This window comes from Hylobates moloch, unplaced genomic scaffold (assembly GCF_009828535.3).
Source record: "Hylobates moloch isolate HMO894 unplaced genomic scaffold, HMol_V3 SCAFFOLD_4, whole genome shotgun sequence".
NCBI lineage: Eukaryota > Metazoa > Chordata > Mammalia > Primates > Hylobatidae > Hylobates > Hylobates moloch.
In genome coordinates this window covers 172,867,555-172,892,751 of record NW_026652279.1, presented here as the reverse complement: position 1 = coordinate 172,892,751, position 25,197 = coordinate 172,867,555, and the positions used below count along the sequence as shown (strand labels likewise).

At 49.5% G+C, this 25,197-nt stretch overlaps 2 protein-coding genes across 2 annotated transcripts in view; both read right to left on the bottom strand.

The window, feature by feature from the left end:
- The window catches only part of LOC131383374 (uncharacterized), a 239,730-nt gene that overhangs the window by 19,139 nt on the left and 195,394 nt on the right, over positions 1-25,197 (bottom strand). The window lies entirely within an intron of this gene.
- SOX1 (SRY-box transcription factor 1) lies at positions 15,715-18,218 on the bottom strand. The gene has a single exon (XM_032151343.2). It carries the CDS (start codon positions 17,662-17,664, stop codon positions 16,492-16,494), a length of 1,173 nt encoding a protein of 390 aa, XP_032007234.1. The 5' UTR covers positions 17,665-18,218; the 3' UTR covers positions 15,715-16,491.

Below are 25,197 nucleotides of genomic sequence, written 5' to 3'. Positions count from 1 at the left end.
AAGTGCACAATAAATGTAATGCACTTGAATCATCCTGAAAGCATCCCCCCACAACCCCCATCCATGGAAAGTTTGTCTCCCACGAAACTGGTCCCTGGTGCCAAAAAGGTTGGGGACTGCTGTTCTAGCCAGTGCAATAAGATAAGAAAAAAAAAGACATCAGATTAGAAAGGAAGAAATAAAAATGTCTTTATTTGCACATGACAGGATGTCTATGGCAAGAATCCAAAACTAAAATAGTTTGGGATAAATATGACAAAAGATGTATGAGATCTTTGCACTCAAAACTGAAAAACATGACTAAGGGAAACTAAAGAAGATTTAAATAAGTGGAGATTATATAACACGTTGAAGGATTGATGACTCAATGTTGTTAAGGTATCAGTTCTCCCAAAATTCATCTATAGATTCCATAAGGCCTCAATTAAAACTGCAGAAGGCTTTTATTTTTTTGTAGATGTTGGCAAGCTTATTGAAAAATTTATATGGAAATGCAAAGTACATAAAAGAGCCAAAACAACTTTGAAAAACACTAACAAAGTTGGGGTATTTATACTACCTGTTTTTAGGACTTATGCAGTAATTAAGATTGTGTGGTATTGCCATAAAGATAGATCAATAGATCAATGTAAAATAATAAAGAGTCCAGAAGTAAAACCACACATATATGGTCAATTGATTTTTGACAAAGGTGCCAGGGCAATTTAATGGGTAAAGAATAATCTTTTCAAAAAATGATAGTAGAACAACGAGTAACAATACGCAAAAAAATACTAACACTTACCTCATGTCACATACAAAAATTAATTCAAAATGCATCATAGACCTAAACGTGAGAGCTAAAACTATAGAATGTTAGAGTATTGCTCATTAGAACATTTTGCGATGATGGCACTACTATTTGTCATACTGATCAAGATGATTGCCACTAGCCCCCTGTGATGACTCAGCACTGGAGATGTGGCTGGTTGACTGAAGGACGACATTACTTATGGATAAACAACTGTCTCTCCCTACAGCAGAATACTCACCAATAAAAGGAATGGCCTATTGATGCATGCTATATATGGATTACTCTTAAAATCATTATGCTAAGTGAAAGGACCCAGACAAGAAAGAGCACACACTATAAAATCCCATGTATACAAAATTCTAATAAATGCAAACCAATCCATAGTGACAAAAAGCAGGTTAGTAGTTGTTTGCAGGTGGAGAGAGGTAGGAGAGAGGGTTTGCAAAGAAGGGAAGTCAACTTTTGAGGGTGATGGATATGTTTGTTATCTTGATTGTGATTATAATTTCATGGGTATATATATTTGTCAAACTGTATCAAATTGTATATGGTATATGTGTACAGTTTGTTGCATATCGAGTATCCCTCAGTAAGGTGTAAAATACAAATAGTATGGATTGCTCAAAAGCAACATCATATGTTGGAGATAAAATCACAGGGGAAAATTATTTTTTAATCTAGATTTCTATACCTAGCTAAACTATCACTCTAGGGTTGTACAGCCTATTAGAAGATATAACTTACCAAAACAAGAAAGGAAATCTAGCAAGAAAAAACTTGGGATGTGGAAAATGGGAGATCTGTGGTAGAGAGGTGACATGAAATGTCATGATGACCACCATGCAGCAAGGGGACAGAGGCCCCCCAGGCCTGGCTGCAAGAAGAAGCTGAGCTTATAAAGTCCCTGATGTATTCAACCTTGCAGGACATACTATTTAAAGATGTTTACTAATACGGATGCAGAATTTGGAAAGAATTTGTGATAGGACTGTAGAAAACTGAAGGATGAACAACATCAACTCTCACAAAACAAGACCATTAAAAAGTTTAAGTAAAACAAACAGTTGCCCAAGAATGGAAATGTCATCATTTACCACTGGGCTCAGCCATGAACAATACTTCTACTTTCAAAATAAGGTAAACACTAGGCATTCACTTAACAAAATCCAATGATGTACCTACTTTGGGAAAGACGGGAGTAGGAAAGAACGTGAAAGAACACCATAGCTTTATAGTCTCCACTAAGGTCTGAATAGATGATGTCTACAATTAAGAAATCAAAAATAAGCAATACAAACATATAATCCAGAAATATGGAGATAAATATGTGAGAAGAATGCCAAAAGAATTCCACGAAGTTGCTGCTGGGGAATGGGTCCAAGGGATGGGCTTGAACAAAGTGTGGGTCTGCTGTTTTCCTTGGAAGCCTATGATACTGTTTGCCTTCTAAAGAAATGTTCCTATGGATTATATTATTAGCGTTAGAGTCTGTCAGCTCTGGGCTGATCCTGAATCTTCTGTTCATTGATAATATGCCCTTTGGTAGATTACTTAACCCCTGTTAGTCTCCTCACTCTATAAAAAGGGGAATAACTATACATCTCAGAGATGTAGTGGGGATAGTATGAGATTATGTGAACTGCATGGGATTGCATTGCATTTTTCCAAAGGGATGAAGGTGGTTTAGTACAAATAAAAATAAGTCCCAGGTGGCATCTGGGAGTTATTCAGTTTCCTTTCTGCTGTAACGGGGGGACTGTGTTGTTCGGAGTAGAATTCACATTAGTGTGGCCACTATGTGCTGTCTTAACCTGGCAACAAGAAGTCTCCTCTGGCCTGCTGTGGCTTCTACAGTGCCATAATGTAGGTGATTAATTCATGATAGATTCAAGGTCATTGAGAGGGTAACCAGTTGGTAGGAATATGTATTAAAAGCTCCTGTTTGCAAACAGGTCTAGGGGATAGCAAGGGTATTCGAAAGCTCATGAAACACTAAACTACTTTTTTCAGCAGTACCAAGGCCTTTAGAATACGGACTATTTACTAGGCAAGAAAATTTAGTGTCATTGTCAATCACCACCCATTATGGCTTGAATGGTGTTTCCCCAAAAAATGTTTAAGTCCTAACCCTAGCACTTTAGAATGTACCTTTATTTGGAAATAGGGTATTTGCAGATGAACAGGTCAAAACAAGGTCATTAGAGTGGGAACTAATCCATCGCCTGTTGTCCTTTGAAAGAAGGGGCACTTGAACCAGGCATGCATGCACTCGGGGAGCACGCCCTGTGAGGGTGAAGGCAGCAATCAGGGTGACGCGTCCCCAAACCAGGGAATGCCGAGGATGCCAGCAACATTGTAAGCTGGAGGGAGCCTGGCATTGACCCCCTCACAACTTCAGAATGAACCAGCCCTGCCAACACCTTGATTTTGGACTTCTCTACAGAGCTGTGAAAGAATAAATTTCTTTTTTTTTAAGCCACCTAGTTTGTGGTCCTGTTATGGCAGCCCCCAGAAACTAACACAGCGAGGCCCCATTTAGTACACATGGGAAGGTTAAAGAGTCTCCTAACTTAATCCTCCTAAAATAATCCTTTGAAAGCATAAGGAGAGGCTGTTAACACTTGTTCTTCATCTTTGATCCACGCTTTCCAGCCCTGATCAACTCTGCAGGAGCATCTCTCTGGATAGGGTGGTCTCATCATCAAAATCTCCTTGTCTTTCTAACATTTGGTCTTTCCAATGTGACCCATCTCTGACCCTGCTTTGGATTCACTTCTAGCTTGTAGGTAATCCCTTGCTCCTAATAACTTCCTTAATGTTCCATGTATTTCTTGGCCTGAATTATTTATTTCTAGGTTCCAGTCATTGTGATGAATATATACAACTAAAATGTTTAATCACATCTAATACAAATGCAATTAAATGACTACACTACAGGGTTCTGACTTCAATAGGCATGAGGTTGTTGAAGGTTATTTTTATGCCTTTTCACTGAGCATGGGTAACAGGTAAGGAAGCCTGATGTCTTTCATTTTTTGCTCAAATTGGGGTCCAGTGAAATACTGGCCAAAATGTAAATAACCTTCTTGCTCTCGTTCACTTCCTTCTCTCACTGCTGCCCCATATTTTCCTCAGTCTTTCTCAATTTTCTCAACAACAAAAAAATAAGAAAGTAAATTTTAAAATAATAGAATGCCTTTGGCCACGTGTGGTGGCTCACGCCTGTAATCTCAGCACATTTTGAGGCTGAGGTAGGGGGATCACTTGAGCCCAGGAGTTCAAGACCAGCCTAGGCAACATAGACATTGTTCTACACAAAAAAAAAAAAAACAACAACAACAACAAAAAAAACAAAAACAAAAAACAGCCACAACAAAAAAACTTGTTTTAAAGTTAGCCGGGCATGGTGGTGTGTGCCTGTGGTCCCAGCCACCTCAGGAGAACAACATCCTGTCTCAAAAAAGTAATTTAACATGCACAACTAAAAGTTATCATTTTCAAAGGGAGCATTTTCCCCAGATAGGTATATATTTGATGAGCATATAAGATAAAATAATTATTCAAAAAAATAAAAAGGTGAATGAAAAGTTTTGGTTTGAGGGTGCCAGTGATCAATTAGTACTGACCCCTTTATTTTTTAAACTTCTGCCTTTGCACATGGACTTGACTGGTCACTTCTGTCACTATCATGTAAAATTCACAGTCTTGCTGCTGGTGGTACACATAAACTGTCCCTCATAACTGCCCGTGACATTCGGAACTACAAACACTGTGTAACCTGAAGGTTTACTTAGAAGAAAACTCACTCTGAACCCAAAAAGAAAGAAAGAATGTACTGGAACAGAATTGCTTCTAGGAGAGTTAATGAAATGAAATAGAAAGGTAGAATCTAGGGTAACTCTTAGAGCAGTTTTGCTGATGGTCAAAACTATTAGACTAAGCATCTTCTTTAGAAAGTTCATAGAAATCCCTGCATGGGGAGCATCTGTGACCAAAATAGGCGACAAGCTGATGGACACGCTTTAGAAGTTCCTCAGCACGTGAGTGCACATGCTAGCATTCTGCCATCTCTAATTCTGTATGACTTGCATAGATTTAAATTTGGTTATGTTAATCTGAGTAAGATGTTAACATAAAAGCTTTCTTGCTCATTTAAAAAAATCATTTATTTCAGCCTTTAAACTGAGAATACTACTAGAAACGTAGTCTCAATTCTAAAATACTGACTATGAAATATGGATAACAAAGCAAATTATCCACACTAAGGAAAATTTATAAAATTCTTAATTAAGTCAACACTTTATTATTCAGAAATGAACACATCGCCTGTAGCAACTATTTGCAAAAAGCTAAAATTGTATTTAAAACCACAGCTTCAATTAAATGGTATAATTGCATAAACACAAAATGTAGGCAAAAATAGATAATTTTACATCAATCTGTTGGTTACAAGTTCCATATCAATTTGAATACTATAGGTTTTCATAACACCCTTAGCACCCCCAGGGATTTTTTACAGTGCCCCAAGCTGAAATGCCTAACTATTTTGTTTGTTAAATAGTTAAGTTCAAACAACTTCATATATATTTCTGTTCTAATAATGTAGCAGCCATTTTTTAAAGTGACACATATAGATTGAAATAAAAAAATAATATTTTCACCTCACTTCTTGCACACCAGCCTTGCATACTGGTGGTTTGCACGTGCCTGTCTTGAGCCGCACTGCCTCTCCAGCCTTGCCTCTGGTTCCGCCCAACCCTGCATTTCCTGGTCTGCACCACTTTTCCCACAGGAATTGCTTTTGACACAGCAACTGCCAAGAACCCAGTTTCACAAAGATATGATGTCATCCACGGGGTGTAGCTGCAAGTTCACTCAGGGAGTCTGAAGCTGCCTCCAGCTAGCTCACAGGGCCTGGGCAGTGGAGTCTGAAGCTGCCTCCAGCTAGCTCACAGGGCCTGGGCAGTGGCCAGCGTTGCTGTTTCCCTCACAATTTAAAGCTATATCCTGAGCTTGTGGAGCTCTGGGGTTCCTTGGCTCACAGTTTGAGAAACCACAGGCGTCACGGACCAGGTTGAGATGGGTCCCGAGGCACCACCCTGTCACCAGGGAAGGGTGACATAATTGATATAAAATTATCTATTTTTGCTTCTTTTGTACTGTGCTGATACCAATCATTCTGACTATCAAAAATAAATTCCTAGGTTTGTATATTTCAAATATCCAAGCAAGTAACAGTCAAATCCACACTGCAGCAAGGGTTGGCACAAAGTGGAATCATAACCCGGCCCCAGAGGCAGAGCAGGTGGGACTAGCCGTGGGACCAGCTGTGGGCCTATTTCCACATCAAGATCCTGTCTCACCGTGTGCCCCGCAGAGGCCTCCTGATGGCTCTGTGACAAAGTCAGAGTGTGGCCCAGCAGGGTGCCTCACAGTTCTGGTTTCAGTCTGGGGCAGGGAGTGGGGCTGCCTGTTCCCTGCCTGGCCTGCTCTTTCTGTGTGCCTGAACCAGCCCTGTGCACCTTATCTTAATATAATAGGACCCAACACAGCACAGCACAGCACAACACAAAACAACAACACAACACACAGCACACAGCACACTACAGTACAGTATAACATAACACACAACACAGCATAACACAACACAACACACAGTACAACACAACACCACAACACACAGCACAACACAGCACAGCACAACACAACACATAGCACACAGCACACAACACACAGACCACACAACACACAGCACAGCACACAGCACAGCACACAGCACAATACAGCACAACACAACACAACACAACAGAACCAAACAGCATAACACAATACAGCACCGCACAGTACAACGCAACATAGTGTAACAATACAATACAACAAAACAACACAGCACAATACAACACGACATCACAACCTACAAGCATTCCTTGCACCAAACTATGTGTGGAATTATACAGCAGGTCCCGGGGAATTCAGGGCTGGAAAGCGGGCTCCCTGGCCCGCGGTCCCAGGTCCAGTGTTGACCTCACACAGACGCCCGCCCCGCCCTGTGGCTTCCAACCGCAGAAGCTCCGGCACCCTCCCCAGCTCTCCTGCACCTGAGCAGGCGCCCACGCCCCGCCATGCAGCAGGAGCAGGCTGCTTATCTCCCCCGCTTTTCCAGCACCTCATCTCTGGGTGCTGGACTCTGCTTTCTGTCTCCTTAATAACCACAGCAGCAGCAGCCTCAGCTGGGCAATGACTGACGTTCCTGGTGTTCTGTGACAGAGCCTTTGGGGTACACGGCCCCATCATGAGGACGGGCTGGTCCCATGTCCACAGAGACAGAGGGACTGCCTGGGCCGACACGGGCCAGCCTTTCCCTGTGCTGGCTCTGGGATCCCTGCGTCTGCCCTGCTGTACTGAATTAAACTCAGTAAATATTTATTGCCCCTCTGCTATGTGCCCAGGGCTGTGCTGATTCTGGAAATAAAAACTTTAAAAGTCTAGCCAGACACAGTTGCTGTGCTCAGGGAGGCCAGGTGATGAGGGGGGGACCTGCCTCCATGTGCCCTCTACCCAGGAGCACCGCTTCCTCAGGACACATTCCAGGGAGGGCAGGCTTCACTCACCCAGCGGAGGACTCGCTGTGGCGGGGGCTGCAGGGGCAAGCATGGGGCCTTGGCCCTTCTTTCGTTAAGTTTTGAAAAAAATTCTCAAGTGACGAAATCACCTTAAAATGTTATTGCAAATGTTCTATTTTTCTCAAACCTAATTTAATATCATCAGAATTGGCTCAAATTAAGTAAAAACATGTTATTCAAATTGGTATTGAGCTTTTAGTTTATAGATTGATTTAAAATTATCTGTTTTGCTTTTATTATATCTTAATGCAATTGCATGATTTAATTTGAGCTGTGATTTTAAATATAATTTTATTTTTCTGCAAATAGTTGCTACAGGTGATATATTCATTTTCAAATAATAAAGTGTTGGTTAAAACATTTCAATAATTTTATATAATTCCCAAGTAAGTAAATAACTTGGTTTGTTATCCAAATTTCACGGTCAGCATTTTAAAATTAAGAACATATTTAAAGCATTATTCTCAGTTTGAAAAACTAAAATATATAACTCTTCTAAATAAACATTTTAAATTTAAAAATATTTGTAAAATTCTCTTATTTAAAATTTATTTTTCTTACATGCTATTCAAACAGAGAATGAGTTCCTCCACAACCATCCCCTAATCTGTATCTGTATCTATAAATATAATGAATGCTCTCTTCATTATGAGCAGCAGTATGGTAACATCCATAATGCCAAATTAAATGTTTTGTAGATAAAATACTGTTGATACACAATAATTTATTCTGTTTAGCCCCTTCTATTTGCATAACCCCTTCCTCTCAATGAAATTTGAAGTACTTATTCTATCAAGCCTTTCTAATAAGATCTTCCCATTTTACAGATGATACTATCGAGAAATTCGGTAGCTACATACCATATCATCATTATTATTATAGTTATGATCTACTGGACAGAGGCAGTTCAACCCTGTTGTGGCACTATTATATGGCCCTTCTCTGACATTTCAAAGGTCCTTAAAATAACCCTCAACAACATGAGTGTTTTGGCCTATATTGTATTCATAAGGATTGCACAGAGCCAGTCTACTTACATACAAATTAGTTTGTTACAATTAGAAATTGATAAGACACAATACATGACTTTGTTTGGTCCTTTTAATCAATCTTTCTTTAAATCAAAGATCATGTGTGGTTTATGCTTCCCTTGTTCCACCCTGACTGCACTTCAGGAGAGTTAAGATGTATTTACAGGCAGCTAACACAACCCGTAGGAAAATGGAAATAAAATCAGTACATCTGTCTTTTCTATTAGGAAGATTCTAATAATTCAGCTCAAAAACTTTTTTCGTCTTCCACTAATTTAATTTTTTTCAAAAATCATCTCAATTGAATAATTAAGAGCACTTTATAAATAATAAATAGCTACTCAAATTTAAATGATCTAGCCTTAGTAGCTACTTACCATAAAAAAAAAATAGGCCCATCTCCTAACACAGGTTTCCCAAGTGTCATCCAGGACTGGCCTCAAAATTTCCCCCACGTGTGCCTAAGAAAGGGCAGATCCTTGAGGCCCACTGGAGCCCCAGATGGCAGCCTACCAGCAGCACTGGGTCTGAGAATCTGAATTTGGAGCCAGCTCTCCTAGTGATCCCATGCACCTTGATGTTGAAAGACTATTGCCCTTGTAAACCTCTAAGTTTCAATCTTTGACCACCAAGACCAATCCAAAGCAATCATTCATTAAAAAACAAAGCAACTATCACATACACTCTGTTCAAATTTATATTGCAATCTGTATCTACTGATAAAGAACATCCAACATGCACATCTCATGGGAAGGCCACCTGAGGGAGTATTTATTGGAGCACCAGGAAGTCACAGGCTCCACCGTGCGTTTACCTCCTCTGCAAAACCTTCCTCGGTTCTCACACACTGGGCAAGAGCACCCTACCTGAGCATCTGGCGTGGGCCTGTGTCACATGCCCATAACCCTCGACATCACACTTGCCTGTGCGATCATCAGTCTCACCCACCAGATGGTGAGCCCTGTCAGGTTGATTTTTGCATCCTCAGCACCTGGACACAGGCTGGATACATAGCATGTGTTCATACTCAACTTGAACACATAACAAACTTGTAATAAATGCTTGTTGAACAGATGAAGAACGACTGTCGTAATTGTCAAGCAACTTTAAAGAGAAATCACTATTAATATGGACACATGGAAAGACTGTGGTTTGTGTCATTTCCATTGTTTCCCGCCAAGGCCAGATCTGGCACTTCATGTCCCAATTGTCCATTGAATGTGCCCTGAGCTCACACGGGCTTGCACTCCAGATGATTCTGGATCAAGTGCTTCCTATTCGCTGGGCACTGCCTGCACCTTAGATGATGCGTCCCTGGGAAGCTGGTTTTGTAATCTCTGCTTTACATCTGAGGAAATGGACTCAGAGGTAAGGACATTTGCCCAAGGACACAGAGCTAATCTCTGGCCTGCGTAATGACACGGTGAAAATGGCCAGTTTTTACAAGGATAAACTTCATTCTTCAGTTCAATTTCTAACATAAAGAGCTGGCTTCTGCTTCTCCATCTACCTGGACACTCTCACCACTGAAGTTCAGGCTTTTCCACTTGCTGAAATGTCCCACTAGAGTTTGAATTACCTAAAACATAGGGTTGCTAAATCCTTTCTGAGGTTAAAATATTGCTCACCTGGCTTTCCTTCTATTCTGTTACTTAGAATGAAAATGATATGTTGGCCTCTGCTTTGAATTTTTTCAGGTTGATCTTGACACCACTAGTCTACTGTTTATAGGTTTTAGGTACCTAGAAGGCACCTCTGCCCTGCAAATTCCAGGGACCCATCCTGACCTGGGAAATCCCAGGTCAGTTCCTTAGCTGCCTAAGACTCGTTTCTGCGTCTTAGGAGTGCATAGGACTAGCACAGAGTGCTATTGCTGCCACTAAATATTATCTCTCGTTAGCATTTCCGGGGTGCTCAGAGAGAAAACGATGTCTGGGTGATGACTCTTGTCAGTCTCCCCATTGTCAAACCCCATCTCACGTTCCTCCACACTCACAATATTTCCCCATTGGGAACATGCCTGACATTGCAATTTCTCAAAACTGCAGCTCTGCAGTGAATGCCTAATTCCTGAAACTGCAAAATCTAACAAAAGCGGATTTTTTCCACTGATTTGACTGGCTGACTATTTCAAGGCTTTGCATGTGATGACCTGCTGCTCTCCACAAACAACGTCTTTAATGCACCCACATGGTTGCTCTGAAGTGGCCGAGGGCAATTACAGCCTCGCCAGCTGCCTACCGGGCATTGGGAATTACTCACAAGGTCCAGCGTTCCTGCCGCAGACACGATTTCCCCACAAGTCACACTTAACAATTTGCCAGGCAGCATTCTGTGGCTTGATTTTGAACTCAGAACCCATTTTCCATCACAGTGCCCCCATGTCACCCAGGGTAAACTGTGGACAGGTCATTCACTCAGAATTGCTTGTTTTGTGTTGTTTTTAAAAACTGCTTTGTCCTTTGTTTTTGTTTGAGTGTTGGTGTTTCATATCGGCAGATGAAAAGTAATTTAGACGAAAATATGTCAATTCTGTTCTTTTTATTGTTACTATCAAAATAGACGATGATTTTCCGTCTTTGGATCTATCACTTGCTTGGGTTGTTCATGCGTTTTTCATGTGAAAACTCTTGCTGTTGTACTTTCAGCACAAATTTCCAGCTTGGCTGCTAAGGAAGATTCATTCATCTGCTTTCTTCCCTTGCTCCCTGACCTTCCTCTCCTCTTCACCCACACTCGGTTTTCACTCCTTTCCCGCGGAGCCGCGGCTTTCCCTCCGTGATGAAAAACGCCAGGCGAAACGCCCGGGAGCCGCAGCTCTGCCCGGGTGGAGAAAGCGGTGTAGTGACAAACAGCATTGATATTTTATACCCTGATTCTGCGTCACACACGCCCCCCCAGAAATAGATAGCTCGGATAAGGCGAAGATTCCTGGAAAGCCTGGGGACGCAGTTGTCCGGGAGAGGAACCAGGCCTTCCTGAGATTTTTTGTTTCTTATGGAAATTAAGAAACAGTTTCTAAAACAGAGCCTCTGGGGCAGAGAGCGCAGGCAACCTTCTCCCCAGTCTTCCCTCCAGAGGAGCAGCTGAAGCGGCCCCGGGAAATGGAAAAGGCAGGTGTTTACGAAGGAGATGGAGTCCTGGGGGGCAGCCAGTCACGCCCTGCAGGCCCCAGTCCGCACCCGGGTAGCTGGTGCGCGCCCCCCTCGGCGCCTGTCCCGAGGACGCTGAAGGCCTGGGGCGCTGTGGCCGCGTCCCCTCCCCCTCCCCCCTCTCACCCCAGACCCGGCCGGTACCCGGCCTCCCCTCCCCCTCCCTTCGCGCCCACTTGTTGCCGTCCGGCCCGAGACGTGCTCGTTCCGCCGGCTGAGTGTAAAAGGGTTTGACTTGCGGCTGACCCCGGGTCAGCACTTTCTCTCCACTAATCCTGCTCTCCTTCTACACAAAACCCTCGGCCCCGTCCCTCGCATCACTCATCTTAATCTCCACCCGCCCCCCGCCGGCGGCTGACACCGGCGCGGACCCGAGGGAGATGGGCTCCCAGGGCGCCCGGGTACCCCTGCGCCCTCCCGCCCCGAGCCTGCGGGGACGCGGCCGAGGCAAGGAGTGGACTAGTAGGGGGAGCGCGGGCCGCCCCCAGACTCCTGCCCCATCCCGCCCCGACCTCCGACTGGGCGCCCAGGGGCCGGAGAGGGACGGAGAGGGGAGCCGCGCGCGGGCCTCGGCGGGGGAGCTTCAAAGACAAAGAGGAGGCCGGGCCGCGCTGAGAGAGGCCGGCGGCGGAGACGCAGCTCGGTGCGGGAGTCAGAGGGCGGTGGAGACGGCACAGGGACTGGAGAGGCGGTGGGAGTGGATGGCGGGGGCGGGGAGGGAACGCAGTGTGCTGGGACCCCAAGGACAGCGGCGCGGTGTGCGGGGCTCAGCCGCGGGCAGAGCGGGAAAAAGGGCGACTTGGAGAGGCTCAGGCAGGGGGGTGCTCCCAGGAGGCCCGAGGCCCCGAGGAGGCCCAGCCACCCCCGCCCGGAGGGGACACGTCGGGACCAGCCGCCGACGCCGCTCGGCTCCCGGGGGCGGGAGGAGCGTGGTCCTGGCGGGCGCGCAGCTGGAGAGGAAGGGCCGGGGAGGGAGGAGGGAGAGAGGGATGGAAGAACGGGGGAGGCGGGGAGGAAGAGGGAGGAGGAGAGCTCGCCCTCAGGCCAGGGGAGGTGATCCCGAGGCCTGGCTGGGGCGGGAGCAGAGGACTGGGTGAGGGGTGCCTGCGTCCTCACCTCCCGTCCTGGGCCTCCACGCGAGCCCCCCCGCCGACCCTCGCTCCGTCCTGACGCCGCCCCACCCCGCTGGATTCGGGGGGCACCCGGTCCCCCAGCCCCCGCCACGGGGCCCGCACCCCGCTCACTCCTCCCCATCTGGCCTGGCCTTTCAATCTCGCCAGAGAGTCACGCTGGAAAGAGAGCCGCGCCAAGGCCAAGTCTGCTTTTCACTTGAAGTTTCCAAGGACTCAGCCTTGGGGTTAAATTCTGCCGCCGACGCCTCTGGAGCCGCTACCCCCGGGCCCAGGCCGAGCGTGGGTGGGGCGGGGGCGGGAGTCGGCCGGAGCCCGACCGGGTCCAGGGGGCGCTGGAGCCCGGGCTGGCCTGGAGTGAGCCTTCGGGGGGCACACGACCCGGGATGGGTTTCTTGAATTAACTGGAATTTTCCGGAGACAGAAATCTGCGGTGCCCAGTCTTTGCCGGGGGAATGAAACGCGGGAGCATGAGTGCCGTTCTCCCACACGCGTGATTTTAATAGACCTATCAGTCACGCTCCCGACGCGCACCTGCAGATCACGCTGTGCCCGAGCCTTCTTTAAAACTAATCCATCTAGTACGGGTGGGTTTCTCCGGGGAAGGGGACGTCAAAATCTCAACAAAGGGGCGGGTGAGTTGAAAAACAAAACAAGGCAAAAACAGAACAAAACAAAACAAAAAACCCTCAAGTAAACCCTCCTACCCTCAGTTTGGAGGGCAGGGCCCGAGCGCAATGGCAGATTTACGAAGTCACACCGTCGCCCGCAGAAACTGATGCAAACTTTGCACCAGGCCTCAAAGACTCCTATCCACCTTCCCTACACGGGTTGCGAACATAATTGGACTAAGCGACAGAAGCACCACCCTGTGATTTGGGAAGTGAATGAAGTCGTCATATAATAACTATCATCATATAGTATTTCACTCCGTGAATACGATGAGTGTTACTTTGGCCAAGCACCGAATTCACAGTCGGCTCAGGGCCTCCTGTAATCTTTTCTCCACTAATTTGAATTGGAGCGACACTGCTGGGGGCGGAGAAGGGGGGATAGAATCTCAATCCTGAGATGAATCTCAGCTAATTTCTTTGCCCCCCACCCTGTGATATTTTTAAATTGAGTCACTAAAAATTTACATTTGCTTTTTTCCGTGTTGTTCTAATCCACAAAACAAGGAAATAAGGTGGTTGGAGCACCTGGCATTGGCCATTTCAGCTGACTGTGCACGAAGCACCTGCAATAAGATGCCAAACTCTAACAGCATCCTCCGGGGAGACGACAGGCCGCTTGCCTGGCGTCCGGGTGCACTAACCCAACTTTTCATAGTCTGTGCCTCTAAAGTGGGGCCCACGTCCTAATCTTGAGCAAAGACCTAGAAGCCAACAATTGGACACAGAAACTCCAGGGTACACACAGGGGAGCACAGGGGCCAGACTGAGAGTGCACGTCAGTCAAAGAACCTCAGAGAGAGTCCTTTAAGTTTGTATATTTCAGAGAAAACTCTCAAGGTCCCATTGGGCCCTCAAGGTCCCAGTGAGTTAACAGAACAAGCATTATAGAATTTCCCAAATCATCTCCCGGAGAGGACTGGGGAGGCCCTTATCCTGGACTAAGTCGTAGTGGTGCTCAGCCATCCATGGGCACACAGACGCTTCCAGAAACAACTGCTTCAGAAAGGATCAAATAGTTAAAAGAAATAAAAATGAAGAAAAAGAAAAGAGCGGGGTTTTATTATCTTGTTAGAAAGCAGTGGACATCATTCTTGAACTTTTTTGTAATCACTTTAACGAATGAGTGGTTTCAGCAAAATTATCAAAATGACTTCCCAAAATTACACATGTCAGTTGTCAAGATTAGCATTATACTTAAAGCTATTCTCCAATGCAGGCTGAATTCGATTCTCATTAAACTTATAGCATAGGCTCACTTTTGGACGGACAGTCCATACTCACTCCAGGACAAGGAAAGGTGTTGAGAAAAACGAGGGGGAAGCCTAAGGCTGCTCAAATCAACGTATTTCTATCTGGGCTTCAAGTTTTTTTTTTTTTTTTCAAAAATATAATTTCATCTTAACGTTGTGATTAATTTTAAATGTATTTGCTACAGTATAATTTTAAAATGCAATATTTAATGCTGTCAGATTACTTGAAGACAAAGTTTTACAGAAAACTTTAAATTTCAGAAAAAAACTGCAATGTACCAATAAACACCTAGAAAATAATATAATTAAAAAATTTAAAGCATCAAACAACCTCAAGATCTCGTCAGGAATAAGGAACAAGGCATTTTGCGTTCACATCGGTTAGCAACTTGCATCCCAGTTCACGCGGGGGAGGGTGATGGTCGGTATTTCTCTCTGTGTGTGAGAATCCAACACAATTATTTTGCCCGTTTTCCCAAGAGAAAGAAGCCAAGGGGAGGGGCAGAGGATGGACGGAGGGGGCTCGGCTGCAGTACGTTTTGGTTCAGCGATTGTGTTTCCTTGAAACACATTTAGATAAATTCTACTCGAAATCTTAATTGCTGGGGAATTGGGAAACCCGTGACCTGCCCTGGTCTTTGTCCTTCATCCATGGCCTGGTCCAGGGTCCCGCCACTGGGGTCTTCCCTTCCTCCTCCCTCCTCTGGACCAAACTGTGGCGCAGACCCCCAGCCAGGTGGAAGGCGCCCCGCTTGCAGCAAGGTAACGCGCAGCAGCCCCAGCCGTCCGCAGTGAAACAGCCGGAGCAGAAGATACTTTTATTTCTCGGCCCCTATTAACACTTCAGCTCTACAAAATAACCTATAGGTTTTAACTTCCTTCTCTTTCACTGAAAAAGGTTCCTTGAAAATCCTGTCCTCCCATTCCCCGGGGTTCCCTTATTTTAGTTCACACAGATAATTTCCCTTTCAGATTTCCTCATTGCATTTTGAACTCATAAAACATGCACATAAAAATAGCATGTTTCAAATTTATGGAGAAAATGGGCCCTGTCTCTTAAATTTGTTGACTCGAAACATTTTGGGTGGGGGGTCTTTTTTCGTTTTTAGAAGAAAGGCTTTTTAGGAAACTATGTACATAATCTGACTTCTCCTCCCCGCATTGCAACGCCGAAAATAAAATTTTCACAATGCATTTACAAGAAATAATACAAAACCCAAAAAAAATGGAAATGCTTAGATACAGAAAGTTTTACAAAACCCAGAATATAACTCTGCCATCTGAAGGAGGGGGTGGTGGTGGTAATCTCTTTGTATAAATTAACAAACCAACCCAAAAGAGCGGTAACAACTACAAAAAACTTGTAAGTGCTTGGACCTGCCTTACTACATTTATAACAAATACGACGAGCTCCGCATCACTTGGGCTCCGGCGGTCGGCGCCGTCCGGAAGCAACGCGGGGGAAAGTGAGCGCGCCGGCCGGTATACAAAAAGTGGGCTTCTCTTCTCGCCTCGTTTTGACTTTTTTGTCCCCTCGAGCAAAGAAAACGCTTTCCGCCTCCTCCGTAGGTGATAAATACTGTACAAAAAGTCTCAAGAAAACACCGAAGTTCAGTTTAAAACCCAAGTCTGGTGTCAGCGCCCGGCGGTCGCCAGGGGCTCCGGGGAAGGTGAGCGGGGGACACGCGTCACCCGGCGTTCGTCTCCAGTGTTTTCCTTTTGACAAGAACATGGGAACGTCTATACAAAAGCCAGGCCGCGCCGGGGCGGGGCGGGAGCCGGGCGCGGGCCTCGAGCTCGTGGGTCGCCGCCGCAGAGTCCCCGGCGTCCCGAAGGCGCTAGATGTGCGTCAGGGGCACCGTGCCGTTCACGCCCGCGCCCGCGCCCTGGTAGTGCTGCGGCAGGGAGTGCAGCCGGCTCTGCGCCGCGGCCGCTGCTGCCGCCGCCGGGTCGCCCCCCTCGCCGGCGGGCAAGTACATGCTGATCATCTCGCGCAGGTCCCCGGGGCACGGCGCCCGCGAGTGCGCCGGGGCGGGAGGGCTGCCGCTCGGCTCGGACTTCACCAGAGAGCCCAGCGCGCCCAGAGCGCCCGACGACGCGGCCGCCGCCGCCGCCGCCGCCGCCACGGCCGAGTTCTGGTGCGCGCCGCCCGCAGCGGCGGCGGCGGCGGCCGCGGCGCCGTAGGGGAGGCCGCCGTAGCCCGAGGGCGACGCGCTCATGTAGCCCTGCGAGTTGGAGATGGGGCTGTACTGCAGCGCGCCCATGTCGTAGCGGTGCATGGGCTGCGGGTTGTGCGGGTGCGCGTGCGGGTGGTGCGGGTGCGGGTGCGCGGGGTGCGCGTGCGGGTGCGCGCCGCCCGCGCCCGGGTGCTGCCCGTAGGCCAGCTGCGCTTCCTGCATCATGGCCGCGGCCGCCGCCGCCGCCGCCACCGAGCCGGGGTAGGCGCCGTTAGCCCAGCCGTTGACGTGCGCGTAGCCGCCGCCCGCCGCGCCGCCCGGGCTCTCCAGGCGCTGGCCCACGGCCGCAGCGCCCACGCCCACGCCCATGGCCACGGCCGCGCCGCCGCCACCCGCGCCGGCCGCCAGGAGCCCGCCGGCCAGCGAGTATTTGTCCTTCTTGAGCAGCGTCTTGGTCTTGCGGCGCGGCCGGTACTTGTAATCCGGGTGCTCCTTCATGTGCAGCGCGCGCAGCCGCTTGGCCTCGTCGATGAACGGCCGCTTCTCGGCCTCGGACATGACCTTCCACTCGGCCCCCAGGCGCTTGCTGATCTCCGAGTTGTGCATCTTGGGGTTCTCCTGGGCCATCTTGCGCCGCTGCCCGCGGGACCACACCATGAAGGCGTTCATGGGCCGCTTGACCCGGTCCTGGTTGGCCTTGGCGCCCCCGCCGCCGCCGCCGCCGCCCCCGCCTCCGCCCCCGCCGCCGCCCGCCCCGGCGGGGCCCGAGAGGTTCGTGGGGGCCTGGGCGCCGCCGGGCGAGTGCAGGTCGGTCTCCATCATCATGCTGTACATCGGGGTGGCTGGCGGGTTCACCGGCACCGCGAGGAGAGGGCCTGGAGCATAGACGGCCGGGGTGGGAGGGAGACGGAGAGGAATTCAGACGGAGTGAGACGGGGGCGGGGGGGGGGTCCTAGTGGAGAGAAGAATGGGGAGGGGTGGAGGCAACGACAACAAAAAGAGGCAGAAACACGCACTCGGCGCCGGTTCGGCTCGCAGGTGGAAAGTTTCTCCTGATGCACAAACCACTTGCCAAAGAGGCCGACGGTCGGGGTCGCCGTCTTCGCCGCCACCGCAGCCCAGGCGCCCTCGGCGGAGCGGTGCAAACAGGTGCAGTGGTGGCCAAGTTGCAGCTCCGCTCTGGTGGCCCGGAGCAGTGCGCTGGGCCCGGCCCGGGGTGTGCTGTCTCCTCACCGGCCGCCGCCGCGCGCTGTCTCCTTCCTCCTGCGCTCGGTCCTCAGCGGCCTCCAACTCGGGGGCTGCAACTTCTAGCAGGGCGGCGCGCCGCGTGCGCTGGGCATGTGCTGGTCCTAGATGCCCCGGGAAAGCCAGGAGCCAGTGGGGGAGGGGAGGTGCAGGGGGGCCCGGAGGGGGCGATTACGGTGCAGCCAGGGAGGGGCCCGGGGACAGCGGGAGGAGCGCGGGCTCGCAGAGAGGGCCGGAGAGCCGGGGCCGCCGAGCCCGGGATGGGCTGCCCGCTGCCTGCCCGGGGCCGTGCGCTCGGAGCGGAGGCGCACGCGGGGCCGGCGGCGCGCGGGGCCCAGCAGCCATACGCCGGGCCCGGGCTGCCATTAAATGAGCGCGCCGCGGCCAATGGGAGCAGGCGGCGGCGGTGATTTGCATGGCGCGCTGGCGAGTGACGTGGGGAGGGAGTAGATACACTGGGCGCGGGCGGCAGAGCGGGGAGGAGGGGAGGAAGGAGGGGGAGCAAAGCAGGAAGGAGGGGGGAGGAGGCCCGGGAGGGGGTGACAGCCACACCGTTTCCTGAGCGCGCGCGCGCGGCGGCGGCAGCGGCGGCGAACCCCGAGCTCGCCCTCCTCGCCGCTCCCCGCCTGCGCGCTCCGAATGATTAACGATTGGGTTGAAAAGTGAAGACTAAGAAAGGATCGTCGTGGGGTGGGGGGGAAGAAACGCAGCCCCTGGCCAGGTTTAAACGGGCATGGAGAAGACCCAGCTCCTCCTCTGCCCCCGCCGGCCAACTCTGTGCCTGCAGGGAAGGGGAAAGTTGAGTGCAGGGCCGGCACGTCGCCCTCAGTTCCCCCGAGTGCTGAAAAGGAGGGGCGCTCCCTTGGACGCAAGGGATACCCTCCGAGGGCCCCTGCAGGTTCTCTGCAAGGATCAGGCGGCTCAGCCACCCCCCCGCCCCGCATCCGTTCTCGGCCGCGGCGTGCACTGAAGTTCGCCAGTGCCCGCTCTTGCAGCGAAGGCCTTCACAGTCCAGGCCCCACAATTCCGGTAAAGGGGAGTATTTGTGTGGGCATGGCTCCATAGCTTCGTTTAGTATCAGCCCTAAACTTTTGCGGGGAGGAGTCTTTTAATGAGCCCGGGGCCATAGTCACGCACTCTTCCCACCCGGATCTTCTTCCTCTGGAAAAGGAATTTCTAGGAAGGCCGAACACAACAAGATCTATCTGGAATCTAGTTCCTGAACAACAGTTGAAAAAGTTTGTTGAATCGCAAAATAATGATCTGGCCCACGCTTTTCTGGAGTGAATTTCCCACGAGCTGGTTGCCTAAGAACGGAGAAACTGCGTGAGCTACGCGGGGCCACCTAAACCGAATGAAAGGCGGGGCCTCAGGACCGGGTCTCAGCCACCGGTCTGCGTCATGCAAAGGAAAGGCCCGGCTCCTGGAAAGAGTAAGGCATTCACCTGTGGTTATCATTCTTAAACCTCAAAGTGGCTTTGATTTGGGAACGTGAAAGAGATTTTCAGACCCAGTCTCAAGTAGCATAGCGCTCACACTACCGTTTCCACCAGACTGATCTGAAAGTGGTCCAAAGACTTCTTTTGAGCCCAAGTACTCCTCCTCTGTCCTCACCGAGGCACCCTGAGATAAGAGTGCTTATGGAGATTGGTGGTGGGTAAAGTAGAACCTTCACCGCATGTCACGTGTCTGCCTGTCTTGTAGTAGGAATATTCAGTAAGGATGATGATAACGGTAATAGGAGTAATAGGATGTTTGAGTCTGTTGGGCAGCGAACACGTGACACCTTGTTTTTCCTCTTAAAAAAAATTCTGAGGTTGTGAATTTCTTGACCCTGTTGCTTGTCCAAGGTAAAAGAATAATGCTTTATTTCCTCTCAATTGCTATGATTATTACTGTAGGGTTTGTTTTATTATTGCAGGGTTGCTGCAGTGTGAAGTGCAACAGCAAATTGATCTCTCTGCAGATTAAATTGCTTTCATTCCAGGCCATTCAGCATTTCATAGTAAATTCATCAAATAATATATAATTATATTAGAAAGGGAACATCATTTTATATTTATTTTTTCACTAAATATCTAGGTTATAAACTGGGTTTCCAACTACCTTCTTATTTCACCAGTCGAGTTTGTTAAATCTGTTGATTTGTTCCATGCACTACCTACAAATATCAGTTACATTGTGAATGAACAAAAAAGGAGCAAGAATATTGTTTGGGAATGCTATAGCCCCATTTTTTTCTTTGATAATTTAGGAGGCAATGGGTGTGCAGTGAGATCCAGTGTGTTATGGAAAGTCAGCAAGATTGAAATAAAGGAAATGGTTTACAAATTATAAACTATATTATCCACTTAGCAGTTGAAAGATTTCTTTCCTCTGCTTTTCAATTTAGAGTTTAAACTAAATAGCTTAAGACTCCCTGAAAATGCTTTGTATGAATCAGGCTTGGCACATTATTTTCCATATCAATGGAGCAATTTATTTTATAAACACCCTGCACTCCAGTGTGCTTTGCAGGAATGCTTTATGCTTTGGGGAACTTGGATAGCTGACTTTGAAATGGTCTACTTTTTTTCTACCATAGTCCTGAAAATTGTTTTCTACTTTTTTTCTACCATAGTCCTGAAAATTGTTTCCAAATACGACGTTACCCTTGTTTTTCAGAGCATCTAAATAGGAGGAAAATGGTTTAGCATCGTATGAGATCACACTAGTGCTCAACGTTCAGGGTGCTCTCCATAAGCCCTCTTCAGTGATGAGATGTTCCCTAGGCCCAAGCGGCTGCACACACTATGTGTGGCCACCTGCATAAGTATTAAACCAAAGCTGCAGGTGTAACTTGTTGCCAAGCGATAAATGATTGGCAGCAGCAGGCAGTGCCAATTAGGCAGCACAGGGCACTGCATGCTAGACCTCTGTGCCTTCATTCCTGGCATGAGGATTGACAAGCATAATGTTAACTCCTGCTGGTGATCGATGGCTTCTGGAAGCCTCAATTTCTTGCTCCTTCTAACCTCTTTCCTCAGTGACTCTTTAAAAAGAGAGAAGACAGTCCAAAAGTAGTTTGAAAAGCACCTCCTTCTCCCTTCCACCTCCAGCCAAGTTGGCAGTTACCGCCTTCAAACCCAGTACTTTCCCAAAGGCTGGACTCCTGGAGATTTGAACACTGACTTCCCTATTCCCAAGTAATGTCATATTAAGTCTAGACCCCCAGGCACAGGGTTACTCTCACTGTTGATTGACCAAACTTGCTTTTTTGGCAGCTCAGAAACTTCATTGTGCCTCTTTGCTCAAAATACCAAAGCGAAGATCAACTTAGAAATGTGGATAAAGACACTTTCTATTGTTGTATGTAACCTGTGGTCATAATCTTCAAAGCCAATCCAGAACCAAGCCATCCCTAGAAGTTACACGCACACATATATGCCTGTATATATGTGATAGGTTAAGCCATTATGCAAGAACCCTCAACTTTCAAATAAATTGAGTGCTGGACTTTAACACCATTAGCTTAACTGTCTGTATGGAATAATTAGCACTTTTAGCTTTTGTCCCCCTTCCCCTCTCCCACCCCCCCAGCATGAAAGCGAGCTTTGAGGCATCTAGAGGTGGATTTTCTGTGCCCAGTGTCAGTCCCGAGTCCCAAGCAAGGAGCACGATGCACAAGCTAGGAGTTCTGCAGGACAGTGAAAGAAGACAGAAATTCTACTCTGTCTTTCGTGGTCCTGGTGAAGTCGACCTGTCCTGCTGACACTCTCCAGGGACATGTGGCCGCACCACAACCGGTTGCCCTCCTGGGTTCAGCTTCTGGGGCCGGTTGGAGGATTGAGGCCATGTTAGGTGCCTCCCCGGATCTCCGAGGGGCTGAGGCTTCCGCGCTCTGGTGTCGCCCCAGAGGACCGAGGCCACAGTTAAAGGAGGCAGATGAAGAGGACGCCGCCAGTTTCCAGGCGGAGCTTTTGAAAGAGAAAAGAGTAGTCAGAAGGAGAGGAGGAGAAGGCGGCAAAGAAAGCGCGGGAGAGAGAAGAAGAAAGAGCCATTCAAGTTGGAAGAGGCCTTCGAGGCCATCTCTGCCAACAGGAGGCGCGGAGCGAGGGCGAGGAGGGAGGGGAGCGCGACGGTGGGGACCAGGCGGGGGCGGGGCGGGGGTGCTGGGGACACCGCAGCGAGAGGGCGGGCGGAGAAGGCCCGGTTTCCTCCCGCGGAGCCATGGGGGGCAAAGAGGCAGCGGACCCGGCCGCGCGGCTCCGGCCTGAGACCCCGCGGCGTGTCTGCGCTGGCCGTGCCGTGGCGCGCTCCTCGATCGCCGTCTGCTGGCCGCCGCCGCCCTCGCGGAGACACCGGGGCTCTCCGCTCTCTGCCGCCTCTGCGCCCCTCACCCGCTCTGGCAGCCAGAGGCCTTGTTCCAGGGCCTGGAGCGCGCGTTCGGGTGATGGCCAGGGGGCTCTTGAGGAGCGCTCCTCTCTCTTGGGTCCCTGGGCGCTCTGAGCCCATCATCTGCGCCCTGGCCCGGGCTACCTTGGTTCCACTGTTCCCAAACAAAACCAGAGAAGCCAGAGTAGCACAGAAGTTTTTGTTGGTGGTGGTTTGGTTTGGTTTTGAAGGAGGAGAAAAAAATAATAGGCCAGGGAAAGGGGGTGTGTGGAAGGAGAACGGAAAGAGAGCCCTGGCCATCAGGGATAGCAGCAGAGCTGTCAGCGTGCCGGCGCACCACTCTCTCCTTTGCCTGACTAGGCGTCCTGGTTTGGAGGCCGTTCCAGTAGCGTTGGCGGGGAAGGGTCAAGAAACTCCTCCTCAAAAGCGACCCAGGCTTTCTTTCGGGCGATTCGTGTGGAGAGCCGCACATTCACAATCGAAGAGCAAACAACTGTGTGTATGTGTGTGTGTGTGTGCGCGCGCACGCGCGCGTGCTGTGTGCCTCCGAGCTCTCTGGGTGAAAGCATTTGGAGAAGCTCTGGGAGCTTTGGAGTAGGGGCTCACCCTGTGAGCAGTACTCACACATATAATTCAAATTTCACAGCTGACCTGCTCTGAAAACCTCAATCAGCTTCTAATTGAAGGGAAAACAAAATATTGCTTCCCTACAGCAGAGCTAACGATTTAATCATTATATCAGACATTATAGCTTTTAATTAGGCTAATGCTGATACTGTATGGAAAGAGATAATTCAACACAGTTCTTGATGAATTCTGTAATTGGGTTAACGGCAGAGCAGTTGGGTGAGAGACGTCAATATTCAAGCTGCGTCTGTAGCCACCAGGTTTATGAATGAAAGAGGAGACAAGGGGAGGAAAAAGGCTGGAACCAGAGCGGGGCATTGCACCCTCCGCCCCACGGAGCTACGGGCGGCTCTGGAGAGAGGCGGCGGGAGACCCGAGCAAAGCTGGGAGGCCGCCAGGTGCCAGGCCTCTCGGGCCTCGCCGCGGAGCACCGGCTCTTCCTGCCGCTCGGCCTGCCCGGCCCTTCTTCTGTGGGAAACTTTCCGAGAAGTCTCTCGGCTGGGCCTACCTGCTCTATACGCCCCGGCACCGGACTATTCTGCGCTGTTCCCACCCAGCCCAGCTGGCGCAGATGTAGCGCGCAGTTCTGTCGGGTGGCTCTTAAAGACACGAGCTCTACCTGGGCTTCCACCCCTCGCCAGGTCCGAGTGCCACTCAAACGGGCACAGTGCCCCTGGCCGAGGGCAGCCCTAGTCGGTCCCCAGCGCTGTGGGCGCGGCGGATGCGCCGAGCGCCCGGCGCCTCTGGGCACCACAGGCTGCCCACACTCTCGAGCTCACAGTGATGATTGCGGGGTCGGCGGGAAAGGGTGCTTCGAGGGGGCGCCGGGCCTATTGCCCAGAGGCCTGGACCTGGTGGCCTAGGCTGAACCGCTGCTGGGCCCTGTGGCTGCATCAGGAAATTGGCAATTAAACCGCCGGGCCGCTTCCCTTCCTCTCCTGTCGCTAAGGGTCCTGGAAAAGAAGGAGGAAGCAAAAGGCCGTTCGCACTCGCCTGCGGGAAGTCTATTGTGCGAGAGAGCAACAGTGACCCCTCCTCTCACTCCCCCATCTCTTCTTGCCAAGTAGGGCCTGAGCCACAGGCGGTTTCGGGGTCCCCCGGGAGCCGCGGCTGGCCGGCTGCGTCGTCCAACCTCTGGCTTCGCGTGGCGGGTGCACGCCCAGAGCGGCTGCCGGCTGGGAGCGTTCTCCTCACTCTTCTGCTGCCCAGATTTCTAGGACCCGCAAAAGTTATGCCCAACTGGGTGAGAAGGCAAGAGGCGGAGCTGAGACTGGACCCTGCCAGAGGAGATGGTTCTCGAGCCTCGGATTTTGAGGAGAAAATGCCTGCGCCTTTCAAATGTGGTTGAGTTCTTTAGAGAAGCCGCCTCAGCCACGTCTTCCGCGGTTTTAACCCAAATGGTTTCAGGGTGTGATTTTTTGCACTTTTTATACTTCTGCACCTCCCTTTTAAATTTTTGCTCTTACTCTTTGGTTTAACCACGTCAGCGCAATATTCTCCTTCAAGATAAACATACCGTATTGTGATTCAGCCTTGTCTTATTTTGTCAGTAATTACGGCAAAATTAAATGGGTCACTGCTAAAGTTTCATTTACACAAACCCCCGTAATTAACAGTTTGAATACACCTTTTTACGTTGTACAAAAGTTGTAATTTTCTAACGCATGTTGTTTTTTATTGACGGAGAATGCTTGTGTTCGATGCCATCCTGAGCACACAAAGCACCTCCTCTGAGCACTAGGTGTGTTTTGTTTCTGTAACAGTGTAAGGAGCCGGTACAAGATCAGACTTTTGTGAATCTGGGGTAGCTTCATAACCACTCCCATTAAAAACTGCCGATTATAAACGTCCAAGAGTGCAGGACATCTGACTAAACTGGGAAAGCCGAAATTCTGGGGAGAAACAAACTGGTCTGGCCTGTTACACCCCCATTCCTGCTCCCCGGAGTGTGGAAGAGCAGGTGGGATTTGACATTCTAGGGCTGCTGTAGTGTTCACTCTGCAGGATCAAAAACAGCATTTCAGGCCAGTGCGGCGACCAGCTTGGTCTCAGCGAGCCAGTGACCAGGGGCTGCTTGCAATCCAGTGCAGCAGCTATGAGTCAACAGGCCCTTCCTCCATC

Excerpts from the sequence above, each read along its gene's own strand:
- SOX1 (XM_032151343.2), bottom strand. The coding sequence starts at position 17,664 with ATGTACAGCATGATGATGGAGACCGACCTGCACTCGCCCGGCGGCGCC.